The 19,772-nt window shown below is 39.7% G+C and overlaps 1 protein-coding gene across 10 annotated transcripts in view; it reads right to left on the bottom strand.

Annotated features, from left to right (window-relative positions):
- The window catches only part of golga4 (golgin A4), a 34,233-nt gene extending 14,949 nt beyond the window's left edge, over window positions 1-19,284 (bottom strand). For 2 of the 10 annotated variants that reach the window (XM_061837016.1, XM_061837019.1), the window contains exons 1-16: window positions 19,069-19,284; window positions 18,254-18,331; window positions 17,586-17,618; window positions 13,722-13,823; window positions 7,087-7,155; window positions 6,654-6,980; window positions 6,531-6,578; window positions 6,396-6,452; window positions 6,182-6,280; window positions 3,986-4,130; window positions 3,700-3,890; window positions 1,228-1,311; window positions 800-947; window positions 529-707; window positions 304-402; window positions 56-211 (exon numbers count right to left, since the gene is read on the bottom strand). In XM_061837016.1, coding sequence (XP_061693000.1) covers window positions 56-211; window positions 304-402; window positions 529-707; window positions 800-947; window positions 1,228-1,311; window positions 3,700-3,890; window positions 3,986-4,130; window positions 6,182-6,280; window positions 6,396-6,452; window positions 6,531-6,578; window positions 6,654-6,980; window positions 7,087-7,155; window positions 13,722-13,823; window positions 17,586-17,618; window positions 18,254-18,331; window positions 19,069-19,146 — 1,893 coding nt within the window. In that variant the 5' untranslated portion in view covers window positions 19,147-19,284. Of the gene's footprint in view, window positions 1-55; window positions 212-303; window positions 403-528; window positions 708-799; window positions 948-1,227; window positions 1,312-3,699; window positions 3,891-3,985; window positions 4,131-6,181; window positions 6,281-6,395; window positions 6,453-6,530; window positions 6,579-6,653; window positions 6,981-7,086; window positions 7,156-13,721; window positions 13,824-17,358; window positions 17,551-17,585; window positions 17,619-18,253; window positions 18,332-18,819; window positions 18,951-19,068 lie in introns of those variants that run through there. The other 8 variants (XM_061837018.1, XM_061837017.1, XM_061837020.1 and 5 more) reach the window with 8 other exon arrangements.
- Window positions 19,285-19,772: the final 488 nt, after the last annotated feature.

The following is a 19,772-nucleotide window of genomic DNA, read 5'->3' as shown; positions in this document are numbered from 1 at the left end:
AAGGGTCAGTGTTAATATGTCACAACCTTTAAAATGAATTAAAAAAAAAACTCACAGTTTTAGCTACTTCCAGCTCTTCCTGCATCTCTTTACGTCTATTCTCGCCCTCTGCAATAAGAGCTGTCCTCTGTAACTCTGCATCCTCCAAAGCCAGCGATCCCTCCTGCTCTTTATCTTTGATTACCTGAGCAAACTCCTCTTTACACTGCTCCTGAAAACCAAGCAGCAATTCCATGGCATGTTGACATTCTATAGCAAATCATTGGAATTTATTTTGTGCAAATGACAAACACTGGCAGCTACCACAGCTTTGCGGATTCTGGTGCTGATCTCCTCTTCTTTGGCAGCCAGGGCTTCACTGTGGGATTGTTGCATGTTGGCCAAACTTTCTTCAGATGATTTCTAATGTTAAGAAAAATGGAACCTGTTCACATTTTATACATTTGCTTTTATCAAAATGTGGAGGAGGGCGCAGTCAGGTGAAATTACAAGGGTGGATAGAGCTGTATGGAACAATAATACTCTGACCTTCATGATTGTGACAACCTCTTGTTTGACCCGTGTGAGCTCCTGCTGCAAACTCTTCCTCTCTTCTTCATTGACTCTTTCCGCTTCACTCATTTGCGCTTCCATCTGAATCTGCAGCTGCTTTCGTGCTTCCTCAGCTCTATGTGCTGAACCCAATGCCCTTTCAAGCTCTTCAAACGCTACAATAAATGAATGAATAATAAATACACCATAGATTATTAGTTAAGTACATTTTCCACAACATGGAATCACAGGAACTAATTTGTCTCACCTGATTTCTCAGCCTTTTCCTTCAGGTCCTGTAGCTCTTCATTCTGGGTATTAGCCAGCTGGAGCCTGGACCGGAGCTGTGCAATCTCCTCTTCTTTCATTTCCAGAGTTTCGTGCATCTGCCGCTTTGTCTCAGCAATCACCATACCCTAAAAGTCACTCACATCATTAATGCTTTGAAAAGAGTTGTCTCAAATTTAGTGTGTAGAAAGTTGATGGAAGAACTACAGGTATTAAAGAAACAGTATTGGAGTTGGACTCTCTAACTTGGACTTAATATAAGAGTGTCAATATCATCTCAAATAAACACCTTAATTTTATCATACGAGTATCCCAAAAAGGCCACTCTGACAGCTACTTCAGTATTTTATCTGCTTTGTCTAAATTTGGCTAAGACCAGCTTAAGAATCAAAACGTTCACACACCCACCTTGTCCTGCTCCAGCTGTTCATTTTGGTTTTTGACATCACGCAACTGATTTATCAGCTTAGACTTCTCTGTTGTGTGCAGCTCCTAAAAACAAATCACGTAGAAAAACAAATGGTCTAATAATCAAAGTCACCTAAATTATTCAGTCATGTTTGATCTTTGGACTATAAATTACAAGTTCTTCTGTTATGTTATGTTTCACTTGCTCCACCGTCCACAACACCTATCCCACAAGCCAAACCAACATTAAAGACCAGTTTAAGTCTTGTTTTTACTACTGCTGTGTAACCACTGGCTACTATGCACATGCAGGCAGGACTGAAATTAAATTCATGCTTATGAGCATTGGGACCTAAACTAATAGTGTAGAGTAGTGACAGAAACCTGTTTTAAAAACACTATAATGATGCAGTGAAACTGCACTTTGTCACAGTTCTTGCAAGATCCTCTCCTGTTTGTTATCAGACACTGGGAAATGTCTGAGAAATGTCAAGCAATCCTGTCATTCCACTAAAATGTTGTGAAATTTGAAAAAAAAAAACAATCATGCAGACATGTCATAGTGACATCCTATTAGCACGCTTCCTAGAGCTAAACCCAGACATGTTCCGCCTAAGAAACACAGCAATAAACAGTGTGTCATTGAAATAATGACACCCACCGAGGACAGCAGTTTTTAAGAAAACCTAAATTACTGGACCAATTGGGTTTATTTAAACTTGAAAGATGTATTATGTGGGCAAATATTTTAGATTGGTGTTGAACAAATTTTACAAACTTAATTGTTACTGGGTTAGAGTGTTGGCCTCACAGTTCTGAGGGCCAGGGTTCAAACCCCAGCCTCAGTTTGGAGTCTGCATGATCACCCCATGCCTGTGTGGGTTTTCTCCGGGCACTCAAGTTTCCTCCCAGACCACAAAAACATGCATTAATTGGAGACTCTAAATTGCCCATAGGTGTGATTGTGAGTGCGATTGTTGTCTGTCTCTCTGTGCCCTGAGATTGGCTGGCAACCAGGTAGGGTGTACTCTGACAGAAGATAGCTGGGATAGGCTCCGGCACCCCCGTGACCCGTGTGAGGATGAACGGCTCAGAAAATAGATGGATGGAAATGCTGACTGTGACGTGCTATTTGAGCTATTCAGAGTGACCCATTCTTTCAAAAATGTTGCAAAACGCACAGTGAAAAGTTAAGTGCTCAATTTTAATAAATTCAATAACAGAACACCATTCGGGTTTTCATTGGCCACATGAGCATTAAAGTCCCTCAGCAGAAGAATGGAGTCCTAAGCAGGAGCACACTTCAGACTTCAAAAGGGGAGGGTACAGTAAACTTCTTGTTGCATAGGCACCAACAACAGTCAGGAGCTGTCACCCCACCCAAAGGCAGAGGGAGGCTACCCTCTCATTGATCGGGGTGACCCCAAATACACAGGTGCCGAGGCGAGGCACAATAAGTATAATACCCACACCTGCTCGGGGCCTCACAGTGTGGGAAACTCCAGAATAGAAGAGAGTCCTCTCTCTCTCAAGAGGACTAATACCAGGAGAAGAAGAATCACCTTTTATTGTCATGATTATGTATCCATCTACTGTACATAACTTTTTTCTCTGCATTTTACCCATCATGAACACACTTTTGTTAGTAGAACACACTGGAGCAAGGAGCAGCTGAAGCGCCCGGAGAGCAGTTCAGGATATCAGTGTCATGCTCAAGGACATCACAGGCATGAGTCTGGGGTGTGTTATCAGATGAACCAGTTGGGGTTTTGAATCAGGGTCTCTCAAGATAGCAGGCGATGATCTTAACCATTGGGCCGTGGCTGACCAAGCCACGTTTGGAGCTGAGCCCAACTATACTATATTCTATTCAAAATTTCCCAACTACTCCAGCCCAGGCTCCTCCCTTGCCAGAGAGGTGACATTCTACAACTGTAGAGAAAGCTTCTGTAGTGAGGGATCATATCACCAAGGTCCCCGCCCTTGTCCATTGCCCACCTCACATTGCACCCAACCCCTATGGCCCCTGCCACAGGTCGTGAGTCCATGGAATGGGGGGCCAAAGTTACACTTCTGAGCTGTCTTCGGGCAGCCATGGGTGCAGGCCCAGCCACCAGGTGCTCGCCTCCAAGCCCCACCTACAGGCTTGGCTCCAGAGAAGTGACCCTGGTGACATGCATCCACGGAAGTAAAATGTTTTCCCCTCATTTCAATCATCATAGGTGTCTTTGGAGTTGTGCTTTGCCTGGTCCCTCACATAGGACCTGTTTACCATGGGTGACCACCCAGGGGCATAAAGCACAGATAACTTAACAAAATAAATGAAATCGCCATTTAAAAACAGCATTTTATATTTATATATTTATATTTTTTGATGATCAAATATAAGAATTTGAGATGGGAGCCAATACTTTGTCACACTGCTGTACACAAGTGTCTGCGTTTTATGAAAAGCAAAAATAAGTAAATCACCTTCATCTTTTCCAGTTCTTGCAGTCTCTCCTGCAGCTGCTCTTGCAGTGTTTCATTTTCACTACTAATGTGGGCGCTGCGCTCCTTGTGTATACGTATCATTTCTTTGCACTTGTGTAGTAAGTTTTCTTGCCTCTTCACTCTCTTCTGCAGAGCCTCCATTAGTTTAGCAGGATCACTGACCCCCTCTTCTGTCAAAAAATAGAATATCCAATTAAAAGGTTTCTATTTGAACAACAAACTGAATACTGTACATTTATTTTACAAAGATAAAAGGAATGCATACCCTCAGGTATTTCAGGCTCTACGTCATGGTCCTTAGAAGGGCTTGTGGATTCGGACTGTTTTGCATTTGCAGATATGGGGAGCTCACCCTCAGCAAGCAAAGCACCATCAGAGATTCCTTGAACTCGTTTCTTTAGCAAAGCAACCTGTTTCAAAGAGATTCATTCATTAATTTATTAATAAAGGTTTTACTTGTCTAATACATGAAGTTGTTTCTGGATTTTTAAAATATTAATTTGTAGTTTGTGCAATTCTGGGGGACTGGTTAGCACATCTGCCTCACAATTCTGAAGGTTCAGATCCGTTCTTCCCTGTGTAGAAATTGCGTATTTGCCCTTTGCCTGGGTGGGTTTTCACCGGGTACTCTGTTTCCTCACACATACACATGCATGGTAGATAACTGACGCCTAAATTCCTCATGGGGATGGATGTGAGTGTGAATGGTTGTTTATATACATGTTCCCTGAGACTGCCAACCACTTCAAGGTGTATTCTGCCTCTTGCCCAAAGATAGCTGTGATGATCTAGCCTGCCCACGACCTCTGTGAGGATAATCGGTTTGGAAGGTGGATTGACCATTAATTTGTGGAACACAACAATGAGTTGGGTGTAAATGTGATTGCGAATGGTTGTTTTTTTGTGCCCTGTGATTGGCTGGCAACCATTTCAGGGTGTCCCCTACCTTTCACCTGAAGATAGCTGGGATAGGCTCCAGCACACCCGTGATACTAGTGAGGATAACTGGAGTGGAAATGAATGATTGAATAAATGCATGTTTTCTGAATGTGCAAGGAAGCTAAGTACCTGGGGAAAAGCAAGGGGAGAACATAAAAATGTGATACACTACAGCCAGAGCTGAGATTCAAACCTGGAACCTCAGAACTGTGATGTAAACGTGGTAACATGTACCCAACATGTGACTGTCGTGCGCTGGACCAATGCAATTTGAGTTTGAACCTATGGGGGCATCTCTGCAATCACAATCACATCATGTTGGTACCAAATACTTGGAAACAATGCATTTACTGCAAGTAGGGATGTCAAGACCCAATCTTTGAGATCACAAATCAGTTTGCAATCTGCAAAAAAACAAGGATTGGATCGGAGTGGGTCAAAAGATGTCAGATTCACGGACGCCATTCCATGCGCCACTCCAACACTTCAGTAAAGTAGCGTCTGGATGACATGCAAAGCCCACCTGATCACAACAAGTTGCTAAGGTGCCAACTTAGTAGCAAGGAGTAAGAGTTAATATTTCTTGCTTAAATTATTGACACTCTAGTTGAAGTTTACTGTACAACTTAACAGACAATGAAATAGGTACACATCTACTCAGTGTTCAAACACTCCCCAAGAGGTGTTGCGTCAGGAAGGTCATCTGGCGTAAAACTGTGCCAAACAAATATGAGCGTTCATCTGAGATGTCACACTTTGGTGACCCCTAACGGGACAAGCCAAAAGAAACATAATTTTTACTGAATGTTGAAACAATTCAGTTTATTCTAGTTTTCGTTCACAAAAATCACTTGTTCAAAGCTAACACACAACAAATACAAAAAAAGTGAGGAACGGAAATTAGCATCCAACTGGCTGCTTTTCTATCAAAATAATTAATATTGGAACACATTGTATAAACATATACAAGCTCATATCACAATACTCTCTGGTATAGTATTCTTCTGTGAAAAAGGAGTTGCAATAACATTCAAATGAGTTGTACTTTCTTCTTCAATGGCAGTGTGTTATCTCACTGCGTGCATTAAACTGCCCTTAAGAGATAAAGGAGGACAGCAGTTACTTTATATTGCCCAATGGTTAAAAATAAAATGGGTCATTTTTTCTCATACCTACTGTTGCAGTTCATTGTTCTCTAATATTCCTAATTTCACTCAATGAAGCTTTTTCTAACACTGCATACTACAAAATAAGTAAATTATATTATTATTATTCATTTTATTGCAGATTATTGCCAAAATCGGATCGGACCGATATTGGTATCGCCCAGAACTCAAGGCTACACCACAGGTATCGGCTCGAAAATGAATCAGTTGGATCAGGACATCCTTAACTGCCAGTGACAAAATCCAAAAGATGGAAATGTAAACCTATTTTGGCATAAGGAGGACATTTAACAACTAATTGTGCCCCTGCACTTAGCCTTTTAATAGACAAGCAACCCACACGCTAAGGCAGTTACCTGAGTTTGCAGGACAGAAATCATCTGGTCTTTCTCTTCCAGAGCGGCATCAAACTCCTCCTGAAGGTGTTTCTTAGCCTGCTGGTCCATTTGTAACTCCTAAAAATAATTCTACGGTTTAACTTGAAAGAACCAGACAAAACTTATCGGAAAACAAAAAAAATGAAAAACAACAAACTTATTGCTCATACACAATGTTTGAATACAACCTAACCTCTCGTAGTTCTCCTATTCTGCGGAGAGATTTATCTTGACACTGGCTGAGGATGGCCTTGGGGAAGGAAAGCAGACATATATATATATATATATGTTTACGCAAGGGAAAACATGACAAAAGATTTTAGGTTACCTGTGTTTTTTCTTTATCTCGTTGCACTGTACGATATGCAGTAACAAGCTAAAGGGTAAATAATGGTGTTAAAAATTAAACTAGTCAATTGGTTGACAATGGAATTACCTTACGATGACTCACCTCTGAGTATTTCCCACGATACTTCCCCAGACTTGCCTCCACTCTGACTAAACGGTGCAGCAGCTGGTCTTTGGAAAGAAACTCAGCATTCCCTGGAGCCTCGTCAGTCTCGCTCTCAATATCTGAAGGTGGGTCGTATGTAGGGGCGCCAGCGACTTCGTTTTCCCCTAAATGTGTCAACGAATCACGTGATGAGCTCCGGACTAGACTTTCTTTAGATGGAGAGCGGAAGAGGTGTTCAGCCCGAATGGCACCACCCCGAATTATGGACTCCATTGAGGGAACCTTCAGCTGTAGTTTTTGGGCAAAGGACTGCGGTTCTTCTCTCTGTCAAGACAGTTGATCCAAATGACAATTTTAACACAGGAACGCACAAGCAACTCTATTCATAGGAAATATGTACATGAAAATAGGTAAGCGTTTGTTCACGCACATGAGGAGAGACACTTCCATCCCCATTGATACCTCCCCTGGGAGACCTCGGGGGCCCTTGAGACGAACTCTGCAGAGATAAAGTGCATTAGAAAGAGGGTTGGTAAGTGTATATCAGGTGAACTGGTGTCCTGAGTCAGTTAGTCATCCACATCCCGCATGACTCCCTGATTACTCTGGAAAGTGCAATATTAGTATTGCTCGGAGCAATGCAGGGGCATTGGGCACCCTCATGCAACTTGGGCAGGGGGAATTGAGGAGATTAATGACACAAAATGAAGGCATCTCTACAAAACAAAAGGGTTAAAACGCAACTAAACAGCCATAGGGTAAAAAGAGACAGACAAATTACATTAAAGTTGGTGAGTCAGATTTTGAGTTAATGGTGCTTGGTAGTGTTGAGTACAAATGTATTAAAAGAAAAACATCATCATCATAACTGGGCCAAGTTAAGCATTCAGCAGGTAAAATGGTTTAGTCAATTGGTTAGAAGCAGATTTAGCAAAGGAAACTAATCTCTCCTCACTTGTCCAGCTCCAAGCTTTCCTTGCCTCAGTAAACACATTTTAGAATTATGTCTCAGATATTTGCAGTATGTATGTAGTAGCTAATTTGTGCTAAATAGAGAGGTATGCAAGAACTTTCTGAAGAATTTTCTGACAATGTGCAAAGATTTTTACTTGAATACATTATTTGCTCACAGGAGGTTTTGTGAATTTAATTAGCAATGCTTGTGTTGCTATTTTAAAGAAGAAATTTAAAGAAAACTACTTCACTGTGCATTAAACATGCCAACATCTACAGTCTTCGAGTGGCTCTGTGGCCTTCTCTGTCCTTTGGAATTCAACCGTATTGATATTCATAATCCAGACCATTTTAATCAGAAAAAAAATACAAATACAGTTTCAGAGTTTGAGTGGTGCTGACAACATTTTGATAAAATGGCGATGGAATACAGGATATGATGGATGGATGCAGAAACAAGTCACAGCATTGCCACGACCATTGCAACTCTTAACACCACCTGTCGACATTTTTGCACCTTTCTCCATCTCGTTGTGTCAAAATAGCACAGATTTGTGGCAATATTCCACTTCAGTGTCCCTTATCAATGGCGCAGGAAGATAACATGCCTTTGATGTGCCAATTTTGCAGGATCTCTACATGTACTAGCCTTATACTTTCTTACAAAACACTGAAAACCACTACTACAATCACCTTCGTAATAAAATTCTCACTTAACCACAACACAAGTAAAACTATTTCGCCAATAATAAACAATACCATAAATACAGTATATCCAAACCCCAATTACAATTAAGATGGGAGGTTGTGTAAAACAAAGAGAATACAATGGTTTTCCAATCATTTTCAACCTATATTCAAATAAATATTTAAATGTACATACTGATGGTTATTCTTTTTTTTCTTTTCCAAATATTCCTTCATTTTGAATGTCATGCCTTGTAACACATTCAAATAAAAAGCTGGGACAGGGACAAAAAAATTAGCTAAAATTTGAGGAATGGTCCAAAAATATATTTAAAAGTTCCACTGATGAACAGGTTAATTGGAAACAAGTGAGTGTCATGCCTGGGGATGGGAGGAGGATCCCTGAAAGGCTCAGTTGTTCACCAGCAAGGATGGGATGAGGTTCACCAATTCATGAGCAAATAGTCCCGGGGATCTTGTTGGATGTGCGTACCACTTTTTAGACACAAAAATATTAAGGGGATGCTTAAAGTATAATCAATCAGTATCTTTGAATGGCTGCCTTAGTACTTTGGTGTGGTGCTGGAAATCTGGCATGTTTTTTAGGGGACGAGACAGAACTCAGGAGTATGACCAAGAAAAGAAAAAAACAAGTGTCCAATCATTTGAGGAAGAAAAAAAAAACATTTACGCAGTTTGAAATCAGACCGGATGGGTCTCTAAATGAATCAGTGATAGTAAAAAGTGGGGACCCACCATCTGATTGGCTTTGTGCATCTCTGTATGTGATATTGACAATGCGGACGCTTGGGTACTCTAAGCTAAGTTTTCTGACATCAAGTTTGTGATTGCACATTTAATGAATTTAAGGGAATTAATTGAAAAGATTAACAATGCCACCGTGAAAATCTGGCAACATTTTGGATTCAAGCAAGATAAGCTAGTATGTCGGATATGTTTGAAGTCGCAAAAAATAGAACACAATTTAAAATATCAGTGACAAAATCTATTTTAACCCTAGAGAACCCTTGGGGTCACATGAATCAGTGTAGAAACACAACGCACCACAGTTACTCTTTTTACCCTTAAAGCCCAACGTCTCTCGTGTGTCTACATTAAATGCATTGGTTTTTTTTTGGTAATTAAGGCCCACTGGGTCATATGTGACCCACTATCTAAACCGGAAATAAATTGGTAAATTTTTCCAAATGTGATGTTTTTGTATTCCTTTGATGCTTATTGATTAATTTAGTTAGTACAGACAATTTTAAAAGGATGTCTTGGGTTCTCTAGGGTTAAACAACCAGCCCACCAAATTTCTTCAGATGGGAAAAAAAAAGTAGGACATCTCTTGTTTCCCGTCAGCATGCAATTGACCCCTCCGTACAGGGCACTTAACCATGCCTCCTGAAGTGACATCACGCCACGTGCGCTGACGTAAGACAAACAGTAAAAATGGCAAATACAATACAATACATTCTGAACTGAGACAGACTCCATGCTTCTCATTTCATTCAAATCAACGAATATAATATAGATTCTAAATACAATACATTCTGAACTGAGAGAGACGCCATGCTTCTGATTTCATTCAATCATTCACACGTAGCAATGTTATGCTAGCGGAGAACGTCTCATTCATTTATATGAGACGTGTATTAAAAATCAAATTTAGGGCATATCTTCGTGCAAACACAGTCTGGTTAACTTTCGGCCGTGAGCCAGCAAGAAACCGATACGTTTGTGCAGTCCGATCATCGCTAAATATCGCTCAACAAAGAATAAGTGTGTCAATCGTTCACACGTAGCAATGTTATGCTAGCGGGGAACGTCTCATTCATTTATACGAGATGTGGATTAAAAATCAAATTTAGGGCATATCTTCGTGCAAACACAGTCTGGTTAAGCTTCTGGCCGCGAGCCAGCAAGAAATCAATACGTTTGTGCAGTCCGATCATCGCTAAATATCGCTCAACAAAGAATAAGTGTGTCAATCGTTCACACGTAGCTGTGTTATGCTAGCGGAGAACTGCTAATTCATTTATATGAGACATGTATTGAAAATCAAATATAGGGCTTACCTTCGTGCAAACATATGTGTTCCGGTTGATATTAGATGGATTTAGTTAATGATGCGGTCTTCCACAAAGTTTGATCCATCGGAGGCATTTTTCGTACTGGGTCTTCGGTTTTGGAAAGGGTACGAATCGAACTCCACCAACTAGCCTTTCAGGATACCTGTCGTCACTATTACAAAGTCCGTGACTACACCTCTTAACCAAAATTTTTGTTAAATAACCCAAATACGCGATAAAACGCTAACTAACCCTATACTGGACCATGCAATGTTGTCTGAGAAAATGGCGGGAGCAAAAACGGGCTTTGGTTTATGCAGATCTCTGGCCTCTGATTGGTCAGTGACGCGGATTGCGCAATATCCACGGAGGGGTCAATTGTGGAGCCATTTGCCCAACAATGCAATTACAAACAATTACATACAATATTACTATTGTAAAGAGATGTAGCTAGTAAACATGTTGACAAAGCAGCATTCAGCATGCAGCATTCCTCATTTAAATAAAGGCTGCAGAATTATTAAAAGCAGTACTGTACATATTTTAAATCAACACAGGTTGTTGTGATTTCACATACTTGTTTTGTAATGAAAGCTGCTAGTTGTCAATTTTTCTTAAAAGAAAACTTGACTGGCACTATATTTACTGTGAAGGCATTGTTTATAACTGTATCAAATTTTAATATTTTTAGAACTGTATTTTTTGGATCAGAGCCGGAGTCTGTCTGATTTCAACTGTGGGTGGAAAATATTTTAAAAAGTATTAAAACCCCCTTAAATTTTCCTCTCTTTGTTGTACACTTTGTTGGCACTTGCTAAACATCATTTAAGTTCATTTCCCCTCCCCCCAATGTAAACACAGCACCTCACATTGACGTGGAAAAAAAAAATCTGAATTGATTTTTTTTGAAGATTTATTAAAAAAAAGCAAAACTAAAACGTCACAACCCTTAGTAGGAAGAGTTCAGAGCTGAAGCATAACAAATACCAAACAGTCAAAGGCAACTCAATGTATCACCGAACCTACCACCTGGTGGAACTAGTGGCCATTACAGCACAACATGGTGGAACCATTTGGCATTTCAGACAAGGTCCCATGAGTCATGATTTTGGTATGATTCAAGCAATTCTGTACTAATCTTTCGTGGGCCGAATTGAAACGGTCAATGGCCTGGATGTGGTCCGCGTGCGGTAGTTTGCCCACCACTGGTTTAGAACCAGCTCAAGGATGATCAGAAGAAATGGACAGGACCTGAGTTAAATATATGAGTGTCACAGTAAAGGATTTGGACACTGATGGCCATTTAAAAAAAAAAAAAAAAAACAAAAAAAAAAGAATGGGAAAGACCTCCACTGAAATGGCTTAAACATGGAGTGTCCTCAGTTCCCAAATGCTTGCTGATTGTTGTTAAAAGGAAAGGTGATGGAGCACAATGCCAAACATGCCTGTGTCCTAAATTTTGGGGAACGTGGAGCAGGCATCAAATTCTAAATGAGTGAATACCCCCCCTCCCAAAAAAACTTGAACATTAAATACCTTGGTGTATTCAACTGAATATAAATTGAAAAGAATGAGCAAACCATTGTATTCTATTTGTGTTTTTATATTTACTCACCCCAACTTCATTGGAATTGGGGTTTGCATACAGTGCCATGAAAATAATTGGTCTCCTCCTCAAATTCTTATATTGTATTTTTATGCTATAAGATGAATAAAACCCAGAAGAACTTTTTTTTTTTTTTTTTAAATTGGGACTTTATTAAGGGGGGGGGATGATCCAGTTACCTGGCTCTGTGTGTAAAAGTTATGGCCCACTAAATCTAGTAACTCGTTGGGCCATCTTTAGCAAAAACAACTGAACTCAAGCATTTTCCATCACTGGCAACAAGCCTTTCACAGCTCTTGAGAAATATTGACACAATTTTCCTTGCAGAATTGTTTGAATTCAGCAAAAATTAAGGGTTTTCGAGCATGAACATCATTTTCAAGGTAACGACTGCATTTCAACTGGATTCAAGTCTGGACTTTGACCAGGTCACTCCAAAATCTTCATTTTATTCTGTTTTTAAGCAACTCAGAAGTTGACTTGCTTATCTATTTTTAATCGTTATTGAGTCACAGAACCTGAGTGTGCTTCAGCCTGAGGTCACAAACTGATGGTAGTAGCAAGGGAGGCCTGCAGTTCTTTAGAGGCTGTCCTGTGTTCCTACGTGGCCTCCTGGATGAGTTTTTCCTGTTCTCTTGGGTTAATATTTGGAGACAGGCCACTCCCTGGAAAGTTCGCAACTATTTCCCGTTTTCTCCATATGAGGATAATGCCTCTCCAGATAGTTCGCTGGAATCCTAAAACTTTGAGAATGGCTTTTGTAACCCTTTCCACATAGATTGATGTTCTTGACTTTTCATTCTGTTAGAGGTTTTGTCCCTGTTGGTTTTGTCAGGACATATTCTGCTTCAGTGATTTCTTAATTGATTAGGTCTAGAGGTAATCAGGCTTGGGCGAGATCAGTGAAAATTAACCAAAAATTGTGATTAGCCACAACTCAATAATTTACTAGAGGGGTTAGTTACTTTTTCACACAGGACCATGTAACTGATTACGGTGGCTGTTTGTAGGATAAAGAATAGTTATGTTTCCAAATAGTTATTCACACCTGAGAATGGGTAAGTCACAGTTTCGGAATGCTAACTTGATACAGTGTGTGAACATAATTTCAACAGAATGACCTTCTACAAATAAAAATCTTTGTAATTTAAGTAACGACTTGTTTTGGTTGGCCTGTTTAGACACTTGAGAGGGGCAAAATAGAAAGCAAGCACAGCTCTAGTGAACTTTGATAAAAATTTGCTATCAAAATGGACAGAAAATAGGAATTAACTAAAAAGCCAGACAGCAAAGCTGATAATATATAAACTTTCCATTCTCAATAAACAGACTTGCAATGAGAAGGGTTCAAAGTCTATCAGGCAACCAAAGAAGATGCTGTAAGGGGGACTAAAGAAGGCAGGCAACTAAATGTAAAAGACAAAGGGCACATTTTGTGACAGGTAGTAACATAGGGGGCATAAAACATACAGCAGAAAGCAGACAGGCTTCAATACCACAATATAAACAATAATTATCATCAGATGCAGAGGTAGCATTGACAGGAGATGCCTTCTTGTTGCTAAATCCAAAAGGAAATGGGTAAAAGAAGAGCAAGGAACAAGACCTCCCTAAATGGGCCACAGCCCGATACCAGTTTCCCCAATGGGACAGAATCAGGAGGAAGGACCAGAGCAGGAGGAGGAGGAGGAGGAGGAGGAGCGATGCGGAGGAAGAATAGACAGGACGTGAGGACAAACTCACCACACTGGCTACCTGGGCCGTTTTGGGTCGTTTTGAATGGTCCAGAGCAAAGATAGTATACTCAGAGAGAAAAGCGGGCTCTGCTATCATCCCGGCCAACACCTGACCCCGTCAGTGCAGTTATGGGCCGAAAGGTGGGGGGAGGAGAGGAACACAGAGAGTAATGAGAAAAAAACAACACCATGAGAGTGGAAGAGCACTGAGGGGAGTGTGAAAGAAAGACAGTGATAGAGAGGGAATTGGGTTACAGCTACAGCGAAACCTCAACAGTCGAATCCCTCTGAAGTTGTGGAATCAATAATTGGACTTTTTTCTACCTTTAGAGGAGGGGTGCACAAACTTTATTGCTCAAATTTGAATTGTGAAAAAGACAAGCGTCACTTGGAATAATTAAAAAATATTGTAATCATAATTACTTATCCAATGTTTTGCTAAATAAATATAGTTAACTGTTTTCCAAATGTATTTTTGTTGTTTATAAAAAATAATCAATCAATGTGTATTTTACAATAAATAATACAGATTAATTCACATATTTTTAGGAAAAAAGACCTAAATTAAAACACATACCACAGGACTCTTTATCATGTAAATGCATGGTGACCTAGACTAAACAACTGAGCGGACTGCGTAGTTTGCCCACATGAGCCTTGGCGTTAAAATCAATTGTGAAATATCTGCATATTGTGCATCAGTGAACCTCATGAGATGTCTATTGAGTAATTACCAAAAACATGTTTTGTATCTCAAATGAGGGGCGTGCCTGAAAAAAATCCTTTTGCTATTTTTCCAGAAATGTAATATTACAACTGCGAGTGTAACAAAGGCAAATCTGCAAAGCATTCTTGATACATTTGTAAAATTGTCATCACTATTTGTTATTTTATTCGTTTTAAAGGTCCAATGCCATCAGAATGGATTTTATCTCCTGTTGTATGCATAGCATAGGTCAAAATGACTTTGTAACATGATTTAAGTTTGCCACCTTACCGGTTTGTCAATTGATTGGTAAAGACAAACACATAAGGCTTGGGAAATGACCAAAAACGATTTTCATGTATTTGTGACAATAATATTTATTCAAGTACATTCTCACAAAAGTGAAACAGCAAATGTTACATTCATTGTCCCCAGCGAGGTTGATCATGGCAGTTTCAATTCCAATGAATATCATGAAAATCTTAACTTCAAAATATCACCAACCTCTTTTTATTTTCACCCACGTCCACTTTCAAATCACATCTGTTATTAGTGGGCTAAAAGTCAAACGCATGGTGAATTGTCATTCATAATGATCAAAGATTATCAAAAAAAAAAAAAAAATCAGATGGCATGGGAACTTTAAGGTTTTACTTTTATCTCCACATTGTCACTTAGAACTTGCCTATGGCATTGTTAACTTTACACTTATAATAATGGTCACAGTTTTACACTGCAACCCCCCCCCCCCCCAATATGATTATTCTTCTGAGAAAAACTGTTTGGAAAGAAACTAACTGAAAGCCTTACAGCATTTTGTAGAGGACAGTGTTCGACCGTAGAAGCTCCACTATATACTGTACAGTCTCCTCCAAAAGTATTGGAAGGGCAAGGTTAATTCCTTTGTTTTTGTAGTATACTGAAGACATTTGGGTTTCAGAGAAAAAGATGAATAAGAGACAAAAGTTCAGAATTCCATATTTTATTTCATGGGAATTACATGTTAAACAACTCAGGACAGAGCACATTTTGTTTGAAGCCATCCACTTCTCAAATGAGCAAAAAGTATTGGATCAGGCATGATTAGCTTAATATGAATAGCATTTAATACTCGGTCGCATAACCCTTACTTGCAATAACTGCATCAAGCCTGTGACCAACTGATTTCACCAGACTGTTGTATTCTTCATTTGAAATGTTTTTCCAGGACTTTACAGCAGTCTCTTTCATTTCTTGTTTGTTTCTGGGACTTTCTCCCTTCAGTCTCCACTTCAAGAGGTGAAATGCATGCTTGTGATTGACTTAGCCAGTCCAAAACCTTCTACTTTTTTACCCCTAATGAAGTTCTTTGTTGAGTTAACAGTGAGTTTTGGGTTATTGTCTTGTTGGATGATGATTACTTTGGATGCATTTTTCTTTAAATTCCATCCACCCATTTTCTTTTGCCGCTTATCATCACAAGGGTCGCGGGGAGTACTGGAGCCTATCACACCTGTCAACGGGCAGGAGGTGGGGTACACCCTGAACTGGTTGCCAGCCAATCGCAGGGCACATAGAGACAAACAGCCGCACTCACAATCACACCTAGGAGCAATTTAGAGTGTCCAATTAATGTTGCATGTTTTCGGGATGTGGGAGGAAATCGGAAAACCCACGCAAGCACGGGGAGAACATGCAAACTCCACGGAGATGGGTCCGGGATTGAATCTGGGACCTCAGAACTGTGAATCCAACATTTTACCAGCTGATCCACCATGCCGCCTATGTATATATAATACAGTTTCAATTAATTGTATTCCTCATATCACACCTTTTCTTTAAATTACCAGACAAAATGGTTTTCCAACCGCCACAGGACAGGGGTGAAGGTATCACAATCCATTGTTCAAAGAAGACATATTTATAGGCCATACCACAAGATGCAAAGCACTCAAAAGGAAAAAAAACATGAGAAATCCATATCGGATTGCAAAGAAGAACGGAGCAACAACGGTTTTGGAATGAAGTTTTCTGGACTGATGTGACCAAGATTGACCTCTGTCAAAGGGATGGAAGGCCAAAATATGGAGAAAGATAGGAACTGCTCATGATCCAAAACACACTGGCTCAATTGTAAAGCATGGTGGAAGAATGTCACATCTTGGACTTAATTGGTTTCTTCTGGAACAGTCTTGCTAGTATTTATTGGTGACGTAACTAATGATGATAGTAACAGAATGATTTCAGAAGTCTACAAAACAATGTTTTCTGGCAGTTTATTCAAAAATGTGTCCAAAATAATCCAGAGAACCTTCATTAAGCAACAAGACAATGACTCCAAACACAATGCCTACACGACAAAGGACTTCATCGGGGGAAAGGCTTGATGCAATTATTCCAAGTAAGTGTTATGTCACCAAATATTAAAAGTTATTCACTCAATTTAATAATTTCTGTCCAATAGTTTTGCTCACTTGAAAAGTGGGTGGCATCAACCAAAAGGTTCTCTGTCCTGAGTCATTCAACCCACCTAGATGCATATACCATGAAACAAATGCTAGAATACTTCTCATACTTTTTTTTTTTTAAATCAGAAATTCATATGTCTTCAGTATACAACAAAAACTGAGGAATTGACCTTGCCATTCCAAAACTTTTAGTGGGGATTCTAAGCAAGAGTGAAAGAGAAAGAAAAAAACAGAAGCAGGACTATGAACCTGTAAATGTTAATGCCACAAGTAACAGTTTAACATCAAAGTGTGTGGTCTGAAAATAGATTAAAAAAACAGCTGCTAAAAATCATTATTTAATTTGTTCCGAGACTAAAGCATTTGAAGTCTGGACAGGCAAAACAATATTAATCATTGTCGTACTGGAGCTGCAAATAGACAATTTTTCTAGGAAAAGTACAACAATCAACCAATTCTTCCTTCTGCGATAAAGATGAAAACACACTCACAAAGATGTCAAACTCTTTGTGTCTTTTGTGAGGTAAAAATGAAGCTGCCATTATGAGACACGTTAAAATGGATGGCTGGAGGACCTAAACTACAATTGACTTCCCCAGGATCACTATTAGGGGCGTTGTCTCTAATCTAACGTATAGTGAGGATAACCTCTTATGAAAACAGAACTATTGCAAATGTTCTACAGCTAAGACTTATTAGCTGGAAGCTGCAAATCTACCTCAGTCTTGTCTGTATCTTCAAACTGAGACTGCTAGGAAGAAAAGAAAAAACAACAACAGGGAAAGAAATCACTTGAGGTTACATTAATTATTAATATAAATATATAAACTAAGAGGTAGTCTGTTATGGCTCATTCAACCATCCTTTGCAATACTGACAATTTAGAAACCCAAACCCCTCAAGAAAAACCTTGCTCATCCACTGATATTATCAAGTTTTGTTGAATAATATTTTGCTGTAATTGGTCTCATGTTGTAAAGTCAAACATCATAAAAGTCTCTTTTAAGCTTTTGGCTTTTGATTACAAGAAATCATGCTCTGCAGCAGCGGGATGTCATTGTCAAAATTATCATCAGGGTTAAAGTAATGAAGGGACTGTGATAAATAAAATAATGAAAAATGTTAGTCGTGCAAAATGTGATATGCTTGGAACATACAGTGGAACTATTTCAATGACTGAGGAGAAATAGTGAAATAATTGTATTGGTGTATCTGTGAAAGGTTTAAGCACTGGAGGGTCACCGGGTTACATTATTAGCTGAGGGATTGTCATTAAGGGGGATTAGATTCACATATAACATATGGCTGATGTCTTACATAGAAAACATGAGCGATATTACAAATAACTTTCTCCATCTATCAGTTATCATCATGCTAATTGCTCACCTCTCTGTCACCAGGAGAGGGAACACGATCATGGTAAAATGGGTGGGTTTGGCTGCTCCGACGTTCTCCAGAGCCCATCTGGTATTAAAAAAAATTAATGTACTTTTTAAAAGGACGTTCCCTGTCTTCAGCTTCGCCCTTAACCATAAATTCATTGATACGTTCTTTCTTAAACCATTTGAAGAAACAAATGAGCACTTCATGAGCACAGAAAAGTTCCATAGTGACGAACAGAATCTCCGTAACGGTTTACACATCACTTTATATTATCATCTGCCAACACCCTTGGTAGTGTCAATATTATGCATCGCAGTATTTGCGTTAGTCTTATTGCAAACTTTGATGCAAACATCTCTCGTGCACCGACGGGTGTTGAATGTGCCAAATAAAGCTGTCATCTGAAATCCACATGTGACTCACTGAGAGCAGCACAGTCACGCCTATATACATTTAAGTCCCAGTCCCCTGTCCTCTAGAACGCCAGTCGCTACCAGGGACAGCAAAACATCAAAACTGAAAAGATACAGGTTTTTTCCTGGTACAAGCCAAACAAGAAAATAACTTGCCGAGCAACTTCTAAGGCAGCTTGAGAGTTCTTAGCATGCTGCTAACATTTACGTGCAGCAGGACATCTAAATATACTGCTTCTGATGAAACGTTGACGTTTTAATGAGCTTAGTAAAGGAGATAACCTATATAACAATCCCCCTGCCACGAACACTTCGCCCTTCGGTTACTACCAAAGACCGGAAGTCCATACAGTAAACATATGTTAGCCTAGCTAGACTTTAGCTCCCAGAGGCACAACAACTAACCTGGGCCTGTTGGGGAGTCTGCGCATTCCTCTGCGGCGACTGCTCCTCGTTGATCTTCTGCTTGAGTTTTTTGAACATCTTTTCTCGTCTTGTTTGTCAAAAAAAAAAAAAAAGTTGACAAGCAGAGGACGGCTACTGGTCAGAGAAATGTTTTGATTTTACATCCAGTGCTTCTTGTTTGACTTCCCTGTTCGGGCAGGTGACAGAGCCTTCTGCGCATGCGTGGCCAACGTGGAGGAAAAACTCTTACGTCAGCGATTTAAAGGGCAAGTCCCTGCTGCCTTGTGAGCCACAGCGCCACCCAGCAAAACTGAAAGAATGAAGGAAAAGAAAAAAAAAACAGAAAACGCCCTGGGCGGGGATTTAACAACCTTTCCACTTTTCCTCTTTATCTGAGTCATAATTTCTTTGGATATTAATAAATTGGCCCAAGATGTTAGTTTTATTTGGACATATCCATCTGCAGACTGTCTGACTTCTTTCTGTTGAAAAAAATCAATACATGACACTGGAAATCATTTTGGGCCCATGTGGGAATCACATTAAGCCTTAACTCTTATATCGTGCCTATACATGAGATTTTGACGTATTTTGGCACAGTGGGCATGAACTATGGGTGGTTAATGTCGGAGCGAATGAGTTCTCCTGCACGATGCTACAGTTAATGCGCCATGCTCAAGTATACAAAATGCATCTGCTTCATG

This window comes from Syngnathoides biaculeatus, chromosome 12, assembly GCF_019802595.1.
Source record: "Syngnathoides biaculeatus isolate LvHL_M chromosome 12, ASM1980259v1, whole genome shotgun sequence".
Classification (NCBI taxonomy): domain Eukaryota; kingdom Metazoa; phylum Chordata; class Actinopteri; order Syngnathiformes; family Syngnathidae; genus Syngnathoides; species Syngnathoides biaculeatus.
The sequence above is the reverse complement of the archived record's forward strand: the minus strand, read 5'-3'. Positions and strand labels throughout refer to the sequence as shown.